Source organism: Balaenoptera musculus, chromosome 10 (assembly GCF_009873245.2).
Source record: "Balaenoptera musculus isolate JJ_BM4_2016_0621 chromosome 10, mBalMus1.pri.v3, whole genome shotgun sequence".
Lineage (NCBI taxonomy): Eukaryota > Metazoa > Chordata > Mammalia > Artiodactyla > Balaenopteridae > Balaenoptera > Balaenoptera musculus.
Window position 1 is genome coordinate 83,728,035 of NC_045794.1, and position 20,370 is coordinate 83,748,404.

Below are 20,370 nucleotides of genomic sequence, written 5' to 3' on the forward strand. Positions count from 1 at the left end.
ATAGGTCATCTCCAACACAAAATGAGTTCTTAGAAGTCTTAAAGAACCTTATGCTAAACAACTATATGAAGGAAAGCTAAGCAAACACAACACCTCCTGTTATCATGGAAGACAAGTTATATTTACACTATGAAGATACTTTGCTTCACATTGTCCATCTTGCCTAATGAAGACACTGGTCAAACATGTTTTACATCTGACATCCGTTTCTCTTAGGAAATAATATACCTGTCATTCAAGGGGTTATTGAAACAATGAAAAAATATGAAGCCAAAGGGAGATGTCTTTACTTTTTTTTTAAGTGTCTTAATTTTTTTTTAATTAATTTAATTTTTATTTTTGGCTGTGTTGGGTCTTCGTTGCTGTGCACGGGCTTTCTCTAGTTGTGGCGAGTGGGGGCTACTCTTTGTTGCGGTGCGCAGGCTTCTCATTGCGGTGGCGTCTCTTGTTGCAGAGCATGGGCTCTAGGCATGCGGGGTTCAGTAGTTGTGGCATGCAGCCTCAGTAGTTGTGATGCGCGGGCTCTAGAGTACAGTCTCTGTAGTTGTGGCACATGGGCTTAGCTGCTCCGTGGCATGTGGGATCTTCCCGAACCAGGGCTCAAACCTGTGTCCCCTGCATTGGCAGGTGGATTCTTAACCACTGCACCACCAGCAAAGTCCCAAGATGTCTTTACTTTTAGTATTGCTTTTAAGATCCCAGATTCTTACCCCGACTTGTATTTACTTTGATTCTAGTGGCCAAGGATGTCAATATTCTTTTTGATGAATTGGAAGCTGTCAACAGTCCTTGCAAAGATGATGATTCTCTCCTTCACCCTGGAAACCTGACCAGTACTTCAGATGATGCTAGCAGATTGGAAGCAGCGGGAGAGGTAAGAGTATGCGATTTCTTAAAAACACGACTCTTGATCCAGGCAGGAACCTGAGAAGCATATTCCAGTAGATTGTTTAAAGTCATCATCTCATTGAACTGTGGGTTCCTGAGGAAAAAAAGGACCAGGTCTTGTAATTCTGTGATGTCCTCTAGGAGTCTAGCACATTTCAGGGATCCGAAATCTACTTACTCTCAAAACAAACTTTCAGTGGGTCATGCACTTACCTTATACCTAAAGGCATTTTGTTTTTATAGAGAAGATTCTTAAAACCACCCATCATTTTAAAATGATCTACAATTCTGGGTGTTGCTAACTAGTAAAAAGTTAGCTTTACAAGGATGTTGAAATCCTGTAAAATTGAAATGAAATCAATTTCTGTTGAAATCTCCCAGCACGTAGAACAGTGACACAGAGTGGACCAGATCTCAGTAGGTGTTGTGTTGTCTGAAGCCTCTCTGAGTTTCCATTTGCCTCTGTAATCTGGAAACTCATTGCAATTGTAAATAGACCCATCTGTTCATGTGTCATTTTGGGGGGGGGGGGAAGTATTTTGTTAAAGGCATTCACTGTTGCTCAGCTGTGTCTCAGTGGAGTTTAATATCTCCTTTGTATATGCACTAGGTTTAGGTGATAGGAACAGAGATCAGAGTCACTAATTTATTGTGTATTCTTAAAGTTTTTATTATTCTAGAGGCTGTTAACTAGTGAAAGGATAACACCTTTGACCAGGGAAAATTGTTTACTTCTACCAAGCTTCCCTGTCCTCTCTATAAATACCATATGCTACTTATCTATGTATGGGATTTTTTTGTTTTTGTTTTTGTTTTTTGTAAGAAAAAACTCATTCTATCATCATCTCTTCACACAGAAACTTTGGATGCCATAATGTGGCATAAAGGAAGGCCTTGAAAGGCACCTCAAAAAGCAGCTAGTGTAATCCCCTTAATTTATAGATGATGAAACAGTCTTGGTAGGTTAGGGCTTTGCTAACCCTCCTCTTGAAGGCTTGGCTGGTTTTGCAGTTAGATGCTAATGTGTTAAATCTACAGGATAGCTCCCTTCCCTGGCAGATGATTGTTAAGAAAGTGTTTATTTGGGTAGAGTTCTGAGTACCTCTTAAGGCAGAAGCCAAAAATAGTCAGTGAGGATTGGTCATCAATTATAAATACCTACACCAGGTATGAGACATGTTATTTCCATCACTCCTGACTGAGATTTTCCTTTTGGATGAGGTTGCATGCATGTCACTTGTGCATGAATATGGATTCTAGCAATGGCCTTGGAGGTCTGGCATGTGTTCCTTCTTCATACTACTATTTGGAAACTGATGTGTACTGTGTCCTCAAATTTTTTGTGTGTTTATGCATACAGTTGACCCTTGAATGACTTGGGTTTGAACTGTGTGGGTCCACCTATACATGAATGTTTTTCAGTAGTAGACACTACATTACCACATGGTATATGGTTGGTTGAATCCATGATGCCAAGGAACTGTGGATATGGAGGCCCCACTATGACTATAAGTTACAAGTGGATTCAACCCCGTTGTTGTTCACGACTGTATACACAAATATCACAAGAAAAATATTTTTCTTAATGTGGGCAAAAAATTTGAGAAACTCTGGACTAAAGTATTACTAAAACCATCAAACCACGTGTGGTCCCGTCCTTCTCTCCTACCAGATGGACTGTCTTCCTGAATTTTTGTGTTTTTTATTCTCTTACTCTAAAAATCGTTTTACCATGCATACATAAGTAGCCTTAACAACTTATTTTACATTGATTTTATTTTGTGCTTTATAAAAAATGGTATCATACAGTATAAAGTCTTTTGTGACTTGCTTTTTTCTGTCAATATTGTTCTTAAGATTTTTGCTTACTATTAGATGCATCAGTAGTTCATTTTCACTGCTGTATAATATTCCACTGTATCACTGTTCTACAGTTTATTTATCTATTTGCCTGTTCATTGATTTGCATTGATTCCTATGTTTAAATTTTTTTCTCTTATGAATAATGCTGCTGTGAACATTCATATACATGTTTCCTAGTTGCTTTACCAGGAATTTCTGTAGGGATATATGTTATGTAAATGTTCAATTTTACAAGATGATGCTAGTGTGTTTTCCAGAGTAAATATATCAATTTTCACTCTCACCTGTAGAATGTGAGAATTCTCAGTTGCTCCACATCCTTGCCAACATTTGGTATTGTTAGGTGTCTTAAGTTTTGCCCATTTGACTGCTTTTTCCGATTTTTATTTTGTTTCCTCTTGTTTACATTTTTCATTAATGAAAGTGTAATTTTGATAAAACACAAGGAAATGCATTTAGTTTTAATTGTTCTTTAATATTACTCACCCAAGGCTCAGGGGTTTTTTTGTTTTTTGTTTTTTAATTAATTAATTAATTAATTAATTAATTATTTTTGGCTGTGTTGGGTCTTCGTTTCTGCGCGAAGGCTTTCTCTAGTTGTGGCAAGTGGGGGCCACTCTTCATCGCGGTGCGCGGGCCTCTCACTATTGCGGCCTCTCTTGTTGCAGAGCACAAGCTCCAGACGCGCAGGATCAGTAATTGTGACTCACGGGCCCAGTTGCTCCGTGGCATGTGGGATCATCCCGGACCAGGGCTCGAACCCGTGTCCCCTGCACCGGCAGGCGGACTCTCAACCACTGCGCCACCAGGGAAGCCCCAAGGCTCAGTTTTGAGTGTCTTAAACTGGTCCCTTTCTCTTTGTGTGCAGACAGTACCAGAAAAAAACAAATCAAATGGACTTTACTTCAGAGATGGAAAGTGTCGAATTGACTACATTCTTGTGTACAGAAAATCCAACCCCCAGATGGAAAAGAGAGAAATATTTGAAAGAAATATTAGAGCAGAAGGATTACAAATGGAGAAAGAGGTAAATAGTTTGCTTGGATGAGAAAAAATATAAATATACATCTATTCATATTGGGAGACAATTAAAAAATAAGCAGTTAGTCATTATGTTAACTGAATGTTTCATTTGCTGAGGGTTTGCCAATCTGCAGTGTGTGGAGAATGTTCTAGCAATTCGATTTTCACAGCACAGTTTGCCTTTGAGAGCATTTTAATGCCAAAAGATTCCGTAAAAATCAAAATATTCAAATTAAATGGATTGTTTCAGAGTGTTATAATTTACCTGACTTCCTACATCTACTGCTTCTCGATGTTAATGGCGGGTTCTATTTGCATAGATTAAAGAAAACTTCGGATAAAATGCAATCACCCCACCATAGAGGCTCTTTTTACATTTTAGGAAACATAATGGATTTGGGTATCCTCACACGCAGCAGAAGAGACTGGCTGATTTGGCCAAAAACAGCTGGGACTTACAAAGTGATTCTGTTTTTAAAAGACATTCAGGTTGGTTTTATCAAGTTCCCAAACTCAAGGATTACCTTATCAGTGTTTACTCTTCCCCTTCTCTCCTCTGCAGGGGAAGTTTGAGGATGGTACAAGAGGCCCAGCCAAGCCTCTGATAATAATCCACAGTGGGATTATTGTGTACCCAGAAATGCTGTGCACATTTCTAGAACTTGGCCCTGTTAGCTGGATTATGTAACTCTTCTCGGATTTTCCCTAAACACTGAGCACAGCTTCTGGAGCTTTTCCTAGTCCAGAAGAACATGTTGCCAATTCAAAGTGTTTGCTTCTGATTCTGCTTTTCAAGGCTAAAGGATAGATCTTTGAAGTCAGACATCCATGTTTTTCTTTATTCGGTGAAGGTTGCATGCTAATCTTGGGACACTTTAGATAAATAGGATTTTTCTAGGTCTCTTAGACTAGCCTCAACTCTGGAACATTTATAAAACAGAAGCAGTATTTTTCTGGAAGTCTCCAAAAAGAGAATTAGGAAAACAGTGAGATGAGTATAGCCTTAAGGGAACAGATTCTCATTCTCAGGAAACTGGAAGCAGATAGCTCAAAAGACTGCTTCAGTTGGAGTTTCCCCCAGAGCAACAAACAGAGTTAAATATGTTGTTTTTTCCACTTTTGTGGGGTTCCAGAAAATCTTTCCTATACCCAGTGAACATGCCTTTGATAAATCTTGTTCTTTAAGTTTCTATTGAGACAGTTGTGTATTCTTTTCTTAACATTGACAGTGCATTAATATTTTATCCCCAAAAATCTTTTCTTCATCTTTTATCCTAAGTTTCAGAATTTTTAGGTAAAGAAATAAAAGGTCTGTTTTGCGACATGATCTGAAATAACAAAAGTCCTTTGTGTGATCCGTTCTGACTCTGTCAAAGTTTTGATTCCCATCAAAACTAGGTAGCTTTCTTCAATTAATGAAAGATTTATATTTTGAGCTTCATAACTATTCTCTCCATTCCTGGGGCTTCTTTTGTGTAGGTCTTTTCAATGTCATTTTGTGGCTTATGAGTTAAAACTCAAAAAGCCTAATACTTTTCCAAATAAAATACATTACTAAAGAAATGACAAATCTCCTGTATGTCTCCTAAAAATCATCTGTACTACAGTATTCAGCTGCCAGAATTGGAGCAGGTAGCTGAGGAGGGTTATTCTGTCTTTTAGTGTGCAGTTGGTGCTGTGTAGTCCAGAGTTGACCATAGTGTGTTAGATGTTCAGCTCATATGGTTTTAGTGGTATACAAGATAATTTTGTTTGGTTCTAATTTAAAACAAATTTTAATACCCAGGTATTTATTTTAATGTTTACTGGAAAAAATAGCAGTTGGGAAAAGGGCAATATCACCATATGGCAAAACTTCTAGAAACGTATCTAAGCATCTCTTTCTCTCTCTTCCCCCCAAAAGTTCTCCTCTTGGTGGCAGCTTCCCTACAGTCCTCTATCCACTACCAACAGCTTGGTTTTCCTCTTTCTGGAAACTTCTTCCTAAGCAGCTTTTCCCTGTGGCCCAAACTCTGCATAAGTAGCACAGTTTGACTCTAACTCCGTCTCTGAGCTCTGCTTTGCGTCCTCACAGCCTCAACCAGCTCAGCAAGAAGCGGGGGGTCTCTGCACATCCTTCCTTGCTTAGAAGCAGCAGGAAATTATAGCTAAATTAATTTTCCCTGTCACAACTAATTAAAATAAAATGTCCCTGGTATGAACAGTAAATCTGTATCTCCATTGTATTATTAGATTTAAAACCCATCAGAAGCCACTTTTATTTAAATCTAGTGTTTTCATAAACAGTTGCAGTAGAAAGGCAACAATTTTAATAGCTATTTCAGCTTCCAGAAGTTACTTCCACCTTTTATACATAAAACAAAGAACATAGTTCAAGGTGGAAAAGAATAAAGAAAACCCAGGGGGCTTCCTGTGAATCCACATACACCTGATGCATAATCAGTGATGAACACTAAGTACGTTGTATGAATTATTAGTATCGTCTTCATTAGCTGTGTGTCATGATGTCCAACAGTTATGGAAAATGTTTCACAGACTTAGAAGCTTTTTTTTCCAAATCGGTAAAGACAGGCTCTGTAGTTGAACAGTTTAATAGAAAGAGAATCTTTATCTCTTTTAACACTGAAAGTCAAGAAACACAGCCAGGAAAATCTTTAATTCATGATAAAAGTGAGGATGTAGTCAAATTTCACCTTTCGTGGAAACTATGCTCCCCACCTGATTAGTCAGCAGGTAAGTGCTTGTTTTGGCACCCTGGGTCTTTACTATTCTGTAACTCATCTTTCATATTAGCCCAGAGAAAGCAATTCACAGCAAAGTTCCCAAATAAAGTATCAAATCCAAGTGATTTTCTTCTTAAGTGTCCGTCTATTTAAAGAGATTCCCTTCTTTAAAGGTAAACTCATATTTATAAATTCACATTTTGATGAATTTATAAATAAAAAATAATATTTTTTCATTTTAAATTTTATGTCCATCATTGACTCTTTGGTACCTATTTTTAAATCATTATCAATAAGAGGTTTACATCTTCCTTCATATAAAGGGTCAGGTCATGGATGACTTTGGAATTATTTGGGATGTATGAGTACCAGTTAGATTAATGGATCACCCTTCCTCTTTAGAATCACACAGAACATGGGGGAAAACTCATATCATCAGTTGTTTACCAAGTAACTGTATTTATATAAATCATACCATCTTGATGATAGTTAATTCATTCAACACATATTTATTACATACTTACTCTCTGCCAGGCACTGCCTTAAGCACTAAGAACTCAGCAGTGAATAAAACAGACAAAAAATTCCTGCCCTGTTGGAACTTAAGAACAAAATAAATGAGGAAATCTGTGTTGAAGAACAATAAATGCTAAGGAGAAAAAAGTAAAGCAGGAAGTGTCGAGAGGGGCTTGCAATTTTATGAAAGTTGGTAAAGGCGGGCCTCTTTCCCAGGGAACAAGAAGAGCATGTGCAAAGGCCCTGAGTCAGGAGCACGCCTGGTGTGTTTATGGGACAGTGAAGAGGCCAGTATGACAGGAGTTGACTGAGCAGAGTAGAGAATAGTGAGAAATTATATCAGAGAGGCAACGGAAGCCAGATGACATCAGGTCTTAGTGGTCACTGGGCAACCTTAGTTTTTCTCTGCATGACATGGGAAATCACTGGACAGTTTTGAGCTGAGGCATGATAAGATCTGGTTTCTGTTTTATTAGGGTCATTGGGGTTTCCTGGTGATAGTAGACTGTGGGAAGTGGGGAGGTGGTGAGGGCAGAAGCAGAGAGGTCAGTTAGGAGATTTGTCACAAGAATCCAAGAGAGAGGTGATGGTGGCGTGGCCAAGTGCACAGCAGAGGAGATGCTGAGAAGAGTAGTAAGTAGAGCCGATGGAAACTGAAGACAGATTGAATGAGTGATGTGAAGGAGGAGTCACAGGCCATTCATCTGACATACACTGTACATTTAAAGAGTTGGAAGAGAGACTTCCCTGGTGGTCCAGTCGTTACAAACCTGCCCTTCCAGTGCAGGGGGCGTGACTTCCATCCCTGATCGGGGAACTAAGATCCCACATGCTGCATGACACGACCAAAAACAGAAAAGTAAAGAGTTGGAAGAACTGCCATTTACAGGGCAGCAGAGTTCCCTCTGCTGGGTTGCCTTGTAGACGTGTTAAGTTTGAGCTGTCCCGGTGGTGGAGATGTTGAGTAGGAGGGAAGAGTCTGGAAGACAGGCAGAGATCTGGGCTGGAAAACCTAGATGGTGTGGTGCCTGGAGGGAAGTGTTTCAGGAGGGAAGGAGCAGTTGTGTCAGATGCTGCTGATGGACGGGGTGAGTAAAATGAAGACTGAAAGTTAGTCACTGAATTTAGCAATGTGGAGGGTTCTGGGGAGCTGGGCAAGAGAAGTTTCCTCAGAGAGGTGGAAGTGAAATCATGACTAAATGTGTTCGAGAAAGAATGGGAGGAGAAAATGTGGAGACAGCAGATAGAAATAGCCCTTTCACGGAGTTTCACTGTAAAGGAAAAGAGGGAAATGGAGTGATAACTGGTGTAAGACTTTGGGTCAAGAAAGCGTTCTTTTTATTTAAGATGGGAGAAATAACTGCATGATTTCATGCTAATAGAAATAATTTGAGAGGCAAACTTGATGGTTGGGGAAAAGTGAGGGAAGAATTTTTGGAGCAGCGTCCTCAAAGCAATAAAAAAAGCATGGCCACGAGTTCCTCCCATGCAGGGACCCACCTGCCTGCATCTATGTCCACAAATGCAGCCGTGCCCCTGCTGCTGAGGGTGTTCTGACTGTGCTCCTAGCTTAAGCCAACCCTTTGCTTTGGGCCTAACACCCCATCCTCTCAGTCCTGCTCAAGGACATTGCCCCCTCCAAAGAGAAAATATAGTAAGCTTTAAATACAGAAATTCACAAAAGAGTGCAATGTGTCAAAATAGCCTGTTTGTGTTTTCACTTGTTTCTCAGAAGGATTGGAATATCTCACTGTAGTAAACACATGCATAGCACTCAGGGTTGGGAATCTTGGACATTTTTCTTTGAGATGATGACAAAAACTAGTATTATTAAATTCTCACTCTTGCCTTTGTGAATCACTTACTATTATCATCTCCATTTTATAGGTGAGACAATTGAGGCAAAGCAATAACTTGCCCCAGGTGGCAAGACCAGTAAGAGATAAAGCCCAGATTAAAACTTGAGCCTACTTACTCTTTACCCTTATATCATATTGATTCCTGGTATTTAAAAATGAATCTCAGTAAAGAAGATGTGGCACATATATACAATGGAATATTACTCAGCCATAAAAAGAAGCGAAACTGAGTTATTTGTAATGAGGTGGATGGACCTAGAGTCTGTCATACACAGTGAAGTAAGTCCGAAAGAGGAAAACAAATACCGTATGCTAACAAATATATATGGAATCTAAAAAAAATGGTTCTGATGAACCTAAGGGAGGACAGGAATAAAGACACAGATGTAGAGAATGGACTTGAGCACACGGGGAGGGGGAAAGGTAAGCTGGGACGAAGTGAGAGAGTAACACTGACATATATACACTGCCAAATGTAAAATAGATAGCTATTGGGAAGCAGCCGCATAGCACAGGGAGATCAGCTCATGCTTTGTGACCACCTAGAGGGGTGGAATAGGGAGGGTGGGAGGGAGACGCAGAGGGAGGAGATATGGGGATATACGTATGCATATAGCTAACTCATTTTGTTATACAGCAGAAACTAACACAACATTGTAAAGCAATTATACTCCAATAGAGATGTTAAAAAAGAAAAAGAATCTCAGGGTTGAAGAAGTTAGGACACAAGTGGCGTTATGAAAGGGAACCAGGAAAATTGGGGTGCGTAATGAAATTGGGTGCTATCTTGACTGTATTTCCTTGCACTTTGGCTGCCAGTAGTCATGGATTTGAATCTTGGTACAACTACTCAGAAGCTGAGTGGTCTTGAGCAGTTTTTCAAACTTTTCTGGATCTCAGCTTCCACCTTTTTAATAATGAGGATAATAGTATTTACCACGAACTGTGTGAGGATTAAGTGAGCCCATGCAGGTGAATACACAGTACAGTGTCAATCTTTTTTATTTTACCTGTTTTACTTTCTATTCATGGCAAACAATTTATGACTGTGATATAAAAGTTCTTTGTAAAGTATTTTTAAAAGTGAGTCAAATTCAGGAAATACAGGAAATTAAAATGTTGTAGATGATACACAGATCTGGCAAAAATTGAGAGGGTGGCAGAAGCATGATTGCAGTCTGTTACCTGGCTAGTGATTGTGGTGGACAGACCCTAAAGTCTGTGATGCCTGCCTCCTGGTTGTCATGCCTTTGTGCAATTCCCTCCCCTTGAGTGCAGGTGAGACCTGTGACTTGCTTTTACCCAACAGAATATGGCAAATGTAGTGAGATGTTACTTCTGTGGTTATTTATATTATGGTATATAAAACCCTGTCTCAGCTGACTGGAGTTAGAGAGACTCTCCTTTACTGACTTTGAAGAAGTAAGCTCCCATATTGTGAAACAGTCTATGAAGGGCGCCCCTATGCAAAGAAAGGGGGGGGTGGCCTTTAGGAGCTGAGAGTTGCTCCCAGCTGACAACGGGCCAGAGAACAGGGACCTCAGTCCTACAACCACAAGATGAGCTCTACCAACAACTGGCGGATCTTGAAAATAGATCTTTCCTCAGTCGAGCCTCTCTTGAGACTGCAGCCCTGGCCAAGACCTGTATTGCAGCCTGGTGAGACCCTGAAGCAGAGGACCCAGCTAAGCTGTGTCTGGATTCCTGACCTACAGAAACTGTAAACTCATTAATATGTGTTGTTTTAAGCCTCTAAGTTTGTGGTAATTTGTTACCCAGCAACAGGTAACTAACACAGTGGTTAAGAGTCTGGTGTCAGACATTCTGAGTTCTCATTTGTTTTCATCATTAAAAGCTATGTGCTCCTGGGAAAGTTAGCTCATCTGCAAAATGAGGCTAATGATGAGATCTATTTCATGGGTTATTATGGTAATTAAATGAAATCATTCATATTAAGTGCTTATCTCTGTACCTGTCATATTGTAAGCAATTAGTAAATCTATTACCATCATTATAGTTATCATAACAGCTAAACACAGTGTATTAACATTTTTACTTTTAAAATAGTTTTTCAAGGCAAAGCTTTTGGAAAATTTTTCATACAGTTTATAAATGCCTTAAAATGTAACCATTAGGATAGCAACATCAACTGACTATATATTGCTAATAATGTATGTGCATGAATGAGATTAATGATTACCTTCAATGCTCTTGGAAGAACTTAGAATACCTTAGGTAACATGTTTAACATTGTCAACGTTCAGACATTTATCTGCCCAGAGGATTTGGTTTTAGATTCATCAGGGAATAAAATTATAGAGCAACCCAGAACTGAAAAACTGTACTTGATTGCCCATCCTAGTCTTGCTTTACACCTGTTCAAGGGAAAACTATACAAAGATTCCCCATGGAATGGGGGATTAACAGATACAAACTACTATACATAAAATAGATAAGCAACAAGGACCTATTGTACAGAACAGGGAACTATTATATACTCCTTTATTCTCACCTAGATTGTTCTCTGCCTTCACAGGCTTCCTGCCCATCCTACCCTTCCTATTTTCATCCCTGTTTATGTTCTGCAACCACTGTTACTATAGATGTTCTCTCTGGATCCAGAGCTCTGAGAATGAAGGGGAAAGGACCAGAGACTCCTCCCTTCTTTTATAGTTCAAACCATGATGAGTGTCTAAAATAAATCTGTCCGGACAAACTGAACTATCCAAATTCCTGTCCTCTAGTATTTTCTGGACCCTCAAAAGAGACTTAGACCTTACTCCACTTAATAATCTCCATTTCCTAATATGTCATATATATGTATTACCAAGGGTCTCAAGTTGGAGTTGAAGGGAAAGGAAAATTAAGGACAGTCCTAAGCAAAGAGTGAAGAAGGCAGATTTTCTTTTGAAAATCAAAGCCCTGGAAGTTCCTTGAGTATTTGTCTTAAGCTAACTGGGCTGCTATAACAAAATACCATAGGCTGGGTGGGTTGTAAATAACAAAAACTTATTTCTCACATTTCTAAAGGCTGGAAGTTCAAGATCAAGGCGCTGATGAGGACCCTGTTCCTGGTTCATAGACATCATCTTCCTGCTGTGTCTTCACATGGTGAAAGGAGGTAGAGAGCTCTCTGAGGTCTCTTTTTTAAAGGAGCTAATCCCATTTTTGAGGACTCCATGACCTAATGACCTCTCAAAGGCCCCACCTCCTAATACCATCACATGGGGGGTTAGAATTTCAACATATTAATTTTAAGGGGATACAATTCAGATCAGAGCAGAACTCCTTTCAGGAGTTCATTGTTGATCCGTACTGGCATGGACTTTTTAAAAAGTGGTGTCTGAGGTTGAATTTCTTTCCTAAACAGAAACAGAGCCTGAGGCAAGGATTCTTGCTAAAGTTGTTGATGGGTGGAGTGCTCTCAGGAGAAAGGGGAGTGAGGGAAGTAGAAGAGGTCAGAGGAGGAAAGCTACACGGAGAGTGTAGTCTCTGATCCAAGCGGGAGCTCTGGGGCAGAGGGAGTACCACAGAGCTGGCTCACCTTTAAAGCAGAGGTCCCCCTGCCTATCAGTCATTGGCTGAGGCTGGGGGAGGTGATGGGAGGTGAGTGCTGCTCCTGCCTGGCACAGGGTAGTTCTTCAACACCCACAGCCGCTCGGCTTCTGGGCTGTCAACCATCAGAATTCATTACCACTGACACTGATATCTCTACTGATAGCAGAGGTGCTGCCACATCTGTGGGTTTAGATGGCCCCCTTGGAGATTGCAGCAGTCAGGGGATTCACGGTGGTCTTGATGGAAGTGAAAAAAAGAGAGAGCAAGTACACAGGGGCATTTATTCTGCTTTAATTTGTTCAGTTTTCCCTCTAAGTTTAGGATACTCCATCTTAAAGGCAAGGATTCCATGTGGCTGGTATAATCACTTTGAGGGCAGAGACGGTGTCTTACGGGTTTTTTACAGTAAGACCGAGCCCAGCGCTTAGCTTGTGGGATTTTGAGTTTGTCGCAAGAGATTGTAAATAGCTGATTTCCATGGCTGTGTCTGGGTAACATCAATCAATTTAGCTCTAGGATTTCTCAACCTCAGCACTGTTGATGTTTGGGGCTGGGTAATTCTTTGTTGTAGGAGGCTGTTCAATGTACTGTAGGATGTTTAGCAACATCCCTAGCCTCTATCCACTAGATCCCAGCAGTATTCCTCCCCCCACCTCACCAAGTTATGACAACCAAAAACGTCTCCAAGTATGGTCCTATGTCCCCAGGAGCAGGTGTATAAAATTTGTCCCTGGCTGAGAACTACTGAGTTAGACTCTTAGTGCAACAAACTGCATAAAGTTGTATCTATGAGATAGCTAGAGGAATTCAAGGCAGCTATTCCATCTTTCATCCACCTGGACCAGCTAACTTAAGCACTCTTAATATCAGACTCTTGAATCATGAAGATGCCTATGTCTTTGAGGAGAGAATAGGGTAAATTAAGATCGGCCTTTCAAACCAGACAACAGGGATTTAGATCCACTTGCTGCTTTCTCACTTACTGAGTAAATATCCAGGCAAGGTTCTTAGCCACTCTGTGTCTTAGCTTCTTCATTTATTAAACAGTAGATAATCCTAACTAATGGGGCTACTATGTAGATAAAATGAGCTAATACATTATAACACGCGTAGAAGAGAGTCCAGCACATATTAGGTGGTTGTTGGTACTGATAAAGAAGGGAGTTGCTCCAGCCCCTGGTCACCCTGTGTTCTGATCTCAGGCATTCAACCCCGTCCCCTCTTGGACTGAGGGTCCCTGGCTTGTGTCTAGGGAAACCTGAGGGGATCTGGTGGGTGGCAAGACATACCAATAGTAAGTCCCACCTCATCACCAGGATTTGGTCCTTCTGGTGTCACCTACCATTGCCCTAGATCAGTCCATCAGAATTAGAGCCTCATTCTTACTGGTCCCTCTTCTTAAGGTAGTTTCATCAAATTGTGGGAGCGAGGGGGCTCGCTCCTTCTCTCTGTCTGTCTCATTCTCTCTTTCTCTGTCTTTATTTCTCTCTCCCTCTTTCTGTCTCTGTCTTCCTCTCCCCACCACTCCTCCTTATTCTCACTTTAATTTTTGAGACCAGTTTAAAGAGCTGAGGGCTTACTTATTTTTACCTCAACTGCTTTTGCTTGTTTAGGAAGACAGAGTTTAATCAAAACATTTCTGTTGCCAGGTCAAGATGACCAGTACAAAGTTATCCTGAACTGATTTACTCAAAGGATCATTCTAAATCAATACATATTTCATGTGACTCATGCATATTCCTTTGCTCAAGACAGAACAACGTTAAGGAAAAAATATACCCATTATATAAGGCACAGCTGAAGAACTCATGTCACATGATGAACTATTGTTACCAATCCCACGAGAAGAAAATTAATCTAAAAGATCTTCTCACTGGTCTAAATTGAACTTGTCTGATATAAAACACATTTTGCATTGTCATTTGTTACTTACCAAATGTGGGCATCGTAGAGTTGCAGTTGTGAAAGGAACTGAAAGTCTTTTCTTGACAGTGTTGTTTTTGTTCCTGTTGTTCTGACTATGTGTTATGTTAAATTGCTGAAAACTACACAAAGTATATACTAGGGATATGACGTTAATTATTCATTAGTGAGATGGAGTGATTTCAAAGCTTTGAAGCAGTCTGGAGAACCGTAAATCCATGGTCTCCTGCTTGTAATCCTTCCAAGTGGAAAACTTGAAAAAGGTGAACTGCGGGCTGGAGTTTATGAACCAAGCCTGATGTACTTCAGTTACAAAAGTGGTGCTGCAGCACCGTCCCTGGAGGCAGAAGCCAAGGCTCAACTCACTTCCTGTTGTGTCTTAGCCATATTTTAAGAGCGGTCGATGGCATCCTATGATTCCATTTCCAGGTGGAGTCATTCTTCATTCATTCATCAAATATCTAATGAGCGTCATGTCTACCGTGAGGGAAGAGAAGCATTAAATGTGTCAGGTGCGATGAGTACTGTGGAGAAAATAGGCAGGAATCCTGGGAGGGAGTCACTGTTTTGTTTAGGAGTTCAGGGCAAGTTCTCCAAGATAATGAGCAAACTAAGAGAGAAGTTGGCATGTGCATTCCTAAACCCAGCTCTCAAAAGCCCCTCAGAGTTTTCCCGCTGTTGGGGCTGCTTTTGCCTTGTGTTTCCCCATGTGTGGAGTGGGATGAGGGTTGGAAGGATAAGTGGAGCCACTGAGGAGGGTGAGGGCGTGTCCTATAGAAGGAGGGAAACTGGCTGGATTTGGCTGGGGTGGGGGTGGGGAAGGTGACAGGGTTTGCATCTCCACAACCTCTCCCGGGGCACAGAGCAGGGACAAATCAAGTGCCTGAGCAGTGTTGGGACCTTTGCAGAGACCTGACCTGCTTGCAAACCCCTCCCTAACTTGTCCTTTGCTATTCATTAGTTTAGCTTCCACCCCTTTTGGTGCTACATCTTTCATGGCCTTCCACACTTTTGTCTACACGTGCATCAGGTTTCGTCTTTGAAGGTCTTCCCTCGTGCTTGTAACTGCTTGACCCCTCTTCAGTTAGAGTTCTGCAGAGAACAAGCCACTCTGTGTCTTCCAAGAACGAAGGCTTTGATACAGAGGCTTACACCATCGATGAAAAGGGCAGGGAAGTCACCTCAAGCGGCTTCCTGAAGCATCGTAGTGGTGGTCCCAAGCGCTGGCCTGGAAGCCCCTAGGGGTCCCAAGAATGTCAGACTGTGACACAGATGATTCTCAAAAGACTTACCTGAAGCTGTCTCTAACTTACACAACTGTGTCTAGCTGCCTACCTGGAGGAAAAAACAGCCTCTTCCACTTTCCAGATTTTATTTACCCCCTTGTTGTTAACTCTAACCCAGAGCCCCCCAGGGAAGGGGATTCTGGGAAATGCAGTCCCAGCTTCTCCTCAGCAATGCAGAGGAGACTTCAGAAAGAGGGGGGACAGAGATGCCAAGGTGACAGCAAACAGCATGGCACAGCCACTAGCCCTCCTCCTACCAGGGTTGACTGGACACCTGTCCCTTCATCTAAGGCTATGTCAGCCCCTTCTCTGTCATACCCAAAGGGTTTACAGTTGTAAGTCATGAATCCTAATACTGTCCCTCAGGGTGATGGTGGAACAGCTTTTTCTGGTGTTTCACGTGGCCATAGCTAGATACCTTGCCCACAGACACAATACCTTCCTCACACCGACACCTTTGTTCTGATGCTACCACTAGGCAATTCTTTGTTCACAGCAGAGCTGAATTCATTGAGACCAAATCTTTGAGAGTCAGACAGCAGCAGTCACAAGCCCACATAAGGAGACATCTATGGGTCTGTGCTGCAGGAGGAAGGGAGAGGACAAAGGAAAGACAAGCTGAAAACTCCTCTCACAATTGAGAAAAGAGGAAGGTTCCCTCCACCATTTGCGGCTCCTGTGGTGTTAGAGTGTCAGTCATCATGCGTATAGATGTCTATCACATTCCGGGCTCTGCGCCAGGCAGAATCAAAAATGAAAGAGTGCTCCCGTTATCAATTGTTGCCTAACAAACCACTCCAGATCTTGTGGCTTAAAACAACAGTCGTTTATTTTATTCTCAAGTCTGCAGTTGGGCAGGGTTCTGCAGGACCAGCTTTTCTCTGCTGCATGAGCATCAGTAGGAGCAGTGCTCTCAGGGAGGCTGGCGGACCTCCTTTCAAGGTGACTCTCAGCTGAGAGCTCAGCCAGGCCTGGGGGCTTGGTTTCTTTCCCTGTGGATCTCTGCACAGGCTTCTCTGAGGCTTGCCCTGCCTCAGGCATCCTCGTGACGTGGTACCTATGTTCCAAGAGAATGAGACAGATGTGCAATTTTTAAACTGAAATATAGTTGATTTGCAATATTGTGTCAGTTTCAGGTATACAGCAAAGTGATTCAGTTATATATTTTTCAGATTCTTTTCCATCATAGGTTATTACAAGATATTGAATATATAATAGTTCCCTGTTCTGTACAATAGGTCCTTGTTGCTTATCTATTTTATGTATAGTAGTTTGTATCTGTTAATCCCACACTCCTATTTATCCCTTCCCCTCCACCCTTTCCCCTTTGGTAGCCATAGGTTTGTTTTCTATGACTATGAGTCTGTTTCTGTTTTATGTATAGAGTCATTTGTATTATTATTTAGATTCCACATATAAGTGATATCATATAATATCTCTTTCTCTGCCTGACTTAACTTCACTTAGTGTGATATCCTCTAGGTCCATTCATGTTGCTGCACATGGTAATATTTCATTCCTTTTCATGGCTGAGTAATATTCCATTGTATATATACACCACTTCTTCTTAAACCCATCAATAGATGTGCATTTTTATGACCTAGATCCAGAAGTGTTTATTCTGCTCTCCATTGGCAGAGGTGGGAACAAAGGGAGGGGACATAGATCCCACCTCTTGATGGAGAGAGGCAAAGTTCTGGAAGACATGAGGGATGAAAGCTGTTGTCAGGGCCGTCTTTGGAAAATACAGCCACGTTATACTCAGTGCATCTGAGGAGCTCGTTGACTAGAGGTGAAGACAGGCGTGAAACAGATGATTAGGATACAGCCTGAAAAGTTCCTATGAAAACACGAAGGGAACTTCAGATTCTGCCCAGAGGTTTTAGGAAGATTAGAGGAAGTGACCTAGATCTTGAAGGATGAATTGACAGAGCAGCAAAATACAAGGGCATGGCGTTCAGACAGGAAGCAGTATGAGCAGAGGCGCGGTAACTTGTGATGGAGACATCACAGCTCCTCTGGCAGCTCTGCTTCCCCAGTTGGAGTGGGAATCCCATGAGGACCACACGGGTTTCCCCACAGAGCCTTGCATAGTTCCTGGCTCATCACTTCACCTCGACTTTCAAGCTGTTTATGCTCATTCAGCAATTTCCCATGAATGTAATTTACATCAGATACAATTGTCCTCCTAGGCCTTGATGACTGGACTGATACTGGCCAGATAAGCATTTTTTAGTCACTTTTCTCCAGAATGGTCTGAACTAATATCATTTAGCTTCTTTGCAACCAAATCCATTCCACTGTACTTCTGTTTAAGTAAAGTGTCATCTTGCTGCTGGATCTCTTTCAGGCCAACTGTTTTACTAAGCCAACCATACCGCTATCACCTGAAAACTCAACCAAGATCATGATGGTGTTCCAAGAAGATGGTATTTATTGCTCACTAGAGTTCTTTGTTTTTCATCTCCATTCTCCATTCTGACTTTTTCTACATAGGTTGGAATTAAAAAGAGCTTTATAGAAGGCTGGGAGCAGATCAGGCAGAAGAATGAAACTGTACTGCGCACAATTTTCCTTGACCTTAGCAGTCCAGTAGGCAGGAAAGAAAATGACACACGGTGAGACCTGGTGTCCATTAGTGTTTCAGAAATGTGTTATGTCTCCTCTCAGGGCCTCTCCTCTTCTGCAGTCTGTTGGTTCCTTGGTTTAGCCAGTATATTATTTTGGATTGCACAGCAGTAAATCACTTTGGCATTCACTTGAGGCTGCCTTGATTCAGTTTTTCAGACTCTAATAAGTGCCTGTGGGTCTTCTGAAATCTAGTCCTAAATTCGGTGACTCATGGATTACACTGTACACATTATGTCTGACGTGTCTACTCTTGCTTCTGATTGCCAGAAGGGCTCTCCCACCGTGCAGTTCTCTATACAAACTCCAGTCAAATGAAAAACCCCTAGTCTTGATTCTTTTTGTCACACAGTGCTTGATTTGGTTGGCAAAACAAAGATAGCAATTAGCAGGTAAGTACTGAAGTTTAGTTTGTAGTTGTCCTTTTCTTCTTTTTCTATTTATACTTAGCAAAGCTATACCTTAATCTCTCTTTGAAATGAAGTCTCTTTAGGGAAAGACAATTCTAAGTAAACCCTAAAATACTTGGAACTGAAACCTGCTTTCGAATGGGTTTAAATATTTTAAAATGTCACTGGAGAGTACATTGACTCTGATGATTAATTGTCCCAACCACTCTTGACCATCATTTCATTCCCCTCATTACTTCTCTTTGATTCTGTGGTCCATCATTATGACCACTCATTTACAAGCACCTCAATTCTCTTATCCCTTTGTTTCTTTGACTTATGTGCCTGGCAAAGCCTTGACCTTGATTAAACCCCACTTTCTTTGTGCCTGCACCTGAGCATGTTGAATGTTGCTAGAAAAACATGCTGACTGGTTCACTTTATGGCCACCATCTCAGATGAGGACCAGAGTAACAAAGAATGCCAGGTAGCCTAGTAGGTTTGCTTCCCCCCTCACCATAATGAGGAATTATCTTCATTTCTCCTTCCTGTCCTTCCTTTCTTGGCCTCCTCCTTTCATTCATTCATTTTTAAAAGTTTATTCATTCAGTAAATAGACAGTGCCTGGCACAGTTCCAGGCATTCAGAATACATCAGGGAACCAAACAAAGAGCCCCTTTCCTTGAGGTGCTCACCTTCTAATGAGCGAGACAGTGAACAATAAACATAAGTAAATAGCATAGTATGTTAGGTGATATGGCAAAGGAAAGAGTAGAACAAAGTGTGAGAGTGCTGGGGGATGAAGGGATATGCATTCTAAATAGGGTGTGATGTAGGGGGCTCACTGAAGATGACATCCGACCAAAGACTGAATAGGTGAGGGAGTTGGCCAGCTGTGATTCCCCACCATCTTCTTGCCCCTCCGCCCTCTCACCTCCTTTATCTGTATCTCCACCACCCACACACAGGCTCTGCTGATAACCTTGTCTATACTTTGATAGAGGATAGAATCAATCAGACAGGGTCTTCTGAGGCCATCCCCACACTCACTCTCTGCCTTCCCACCATGACTATGCTTGAAGTGTCTGCCACTGTTCCCAGAGCCCCCCTGTTGTGTGCTGAATTCCCTCCCACTTCACCTTCTCAAGGACTTGGCTCCTGTGCTCGTCTCTCCTCTCTCCTGCATCATCAATTTTTGCTCTCTCTCAGTTATTATAAATATGCTCCTGTAACTCATATCTTAAGAAAAATCCCTTGAGCCCCACATTCTCCTCCAATGACCACCTCGTTTCTCTTCTCCACTTCACGAAAGTCTTCTTCAAAGACTTGTCCAGCGTCGTTGTCTCCATATCCTCACCTACCATTCTCTCTCTTTTTTTAATTGAAGTATAGTTGATCTACGACATTGTGTTAGTTTCAGGTGTACAGCAAAGTGATTCAGTTATACATTGTTTCAGATTATATTCCATTACAGGTTATTACAAGGTATTGAATATAATTCCCTGTGCTGTATAGTTTGTCCTCATTGCTTATCTATTTTATGTATAGTAGTTTGTATCTGTTAATCCCATACTACTAATTTGTCCCTCCTTCCCCCCCTTTCCCCTTTGATAACCATAAGTTTGTTTTCTACATCTGTGAGTCTGTTTCTGTTTTGTAAATAAGTTCATTTGTATCATTTTTTTTGGAGTCTACATATAAGTGATATCATATG

The 20,370-nt window shown here is 41.3% G+C and overlaps 1 protein-coding gene across 2 annotated transcripts in view; it reads left to right on the top strand.

Annotated features, from left to right (window-relative positions):
* ANO4 (anoctamin 4) overlaps window positions 1–20,370 on the top strand; it is a 445,216-nt gene that overhangs the window by 257,646 nt on the left and 167,200 nt on the right. For both annotated transcript variants that reach the window (XM_036866241.1, XM_036866242.1), the window contains 2 exons: window positions 738–874; window positions 3,620–3,778. In XM_036866241.1, the coding sequence (XP_036722136.1) occupies window positions 738–874; window positions 3,620–3,778 (296 nt within the window). The remainder of the gene's footprint in view (window positions 1–737; window positions 875–3,619; window positions 3,779–20,370) is intronic.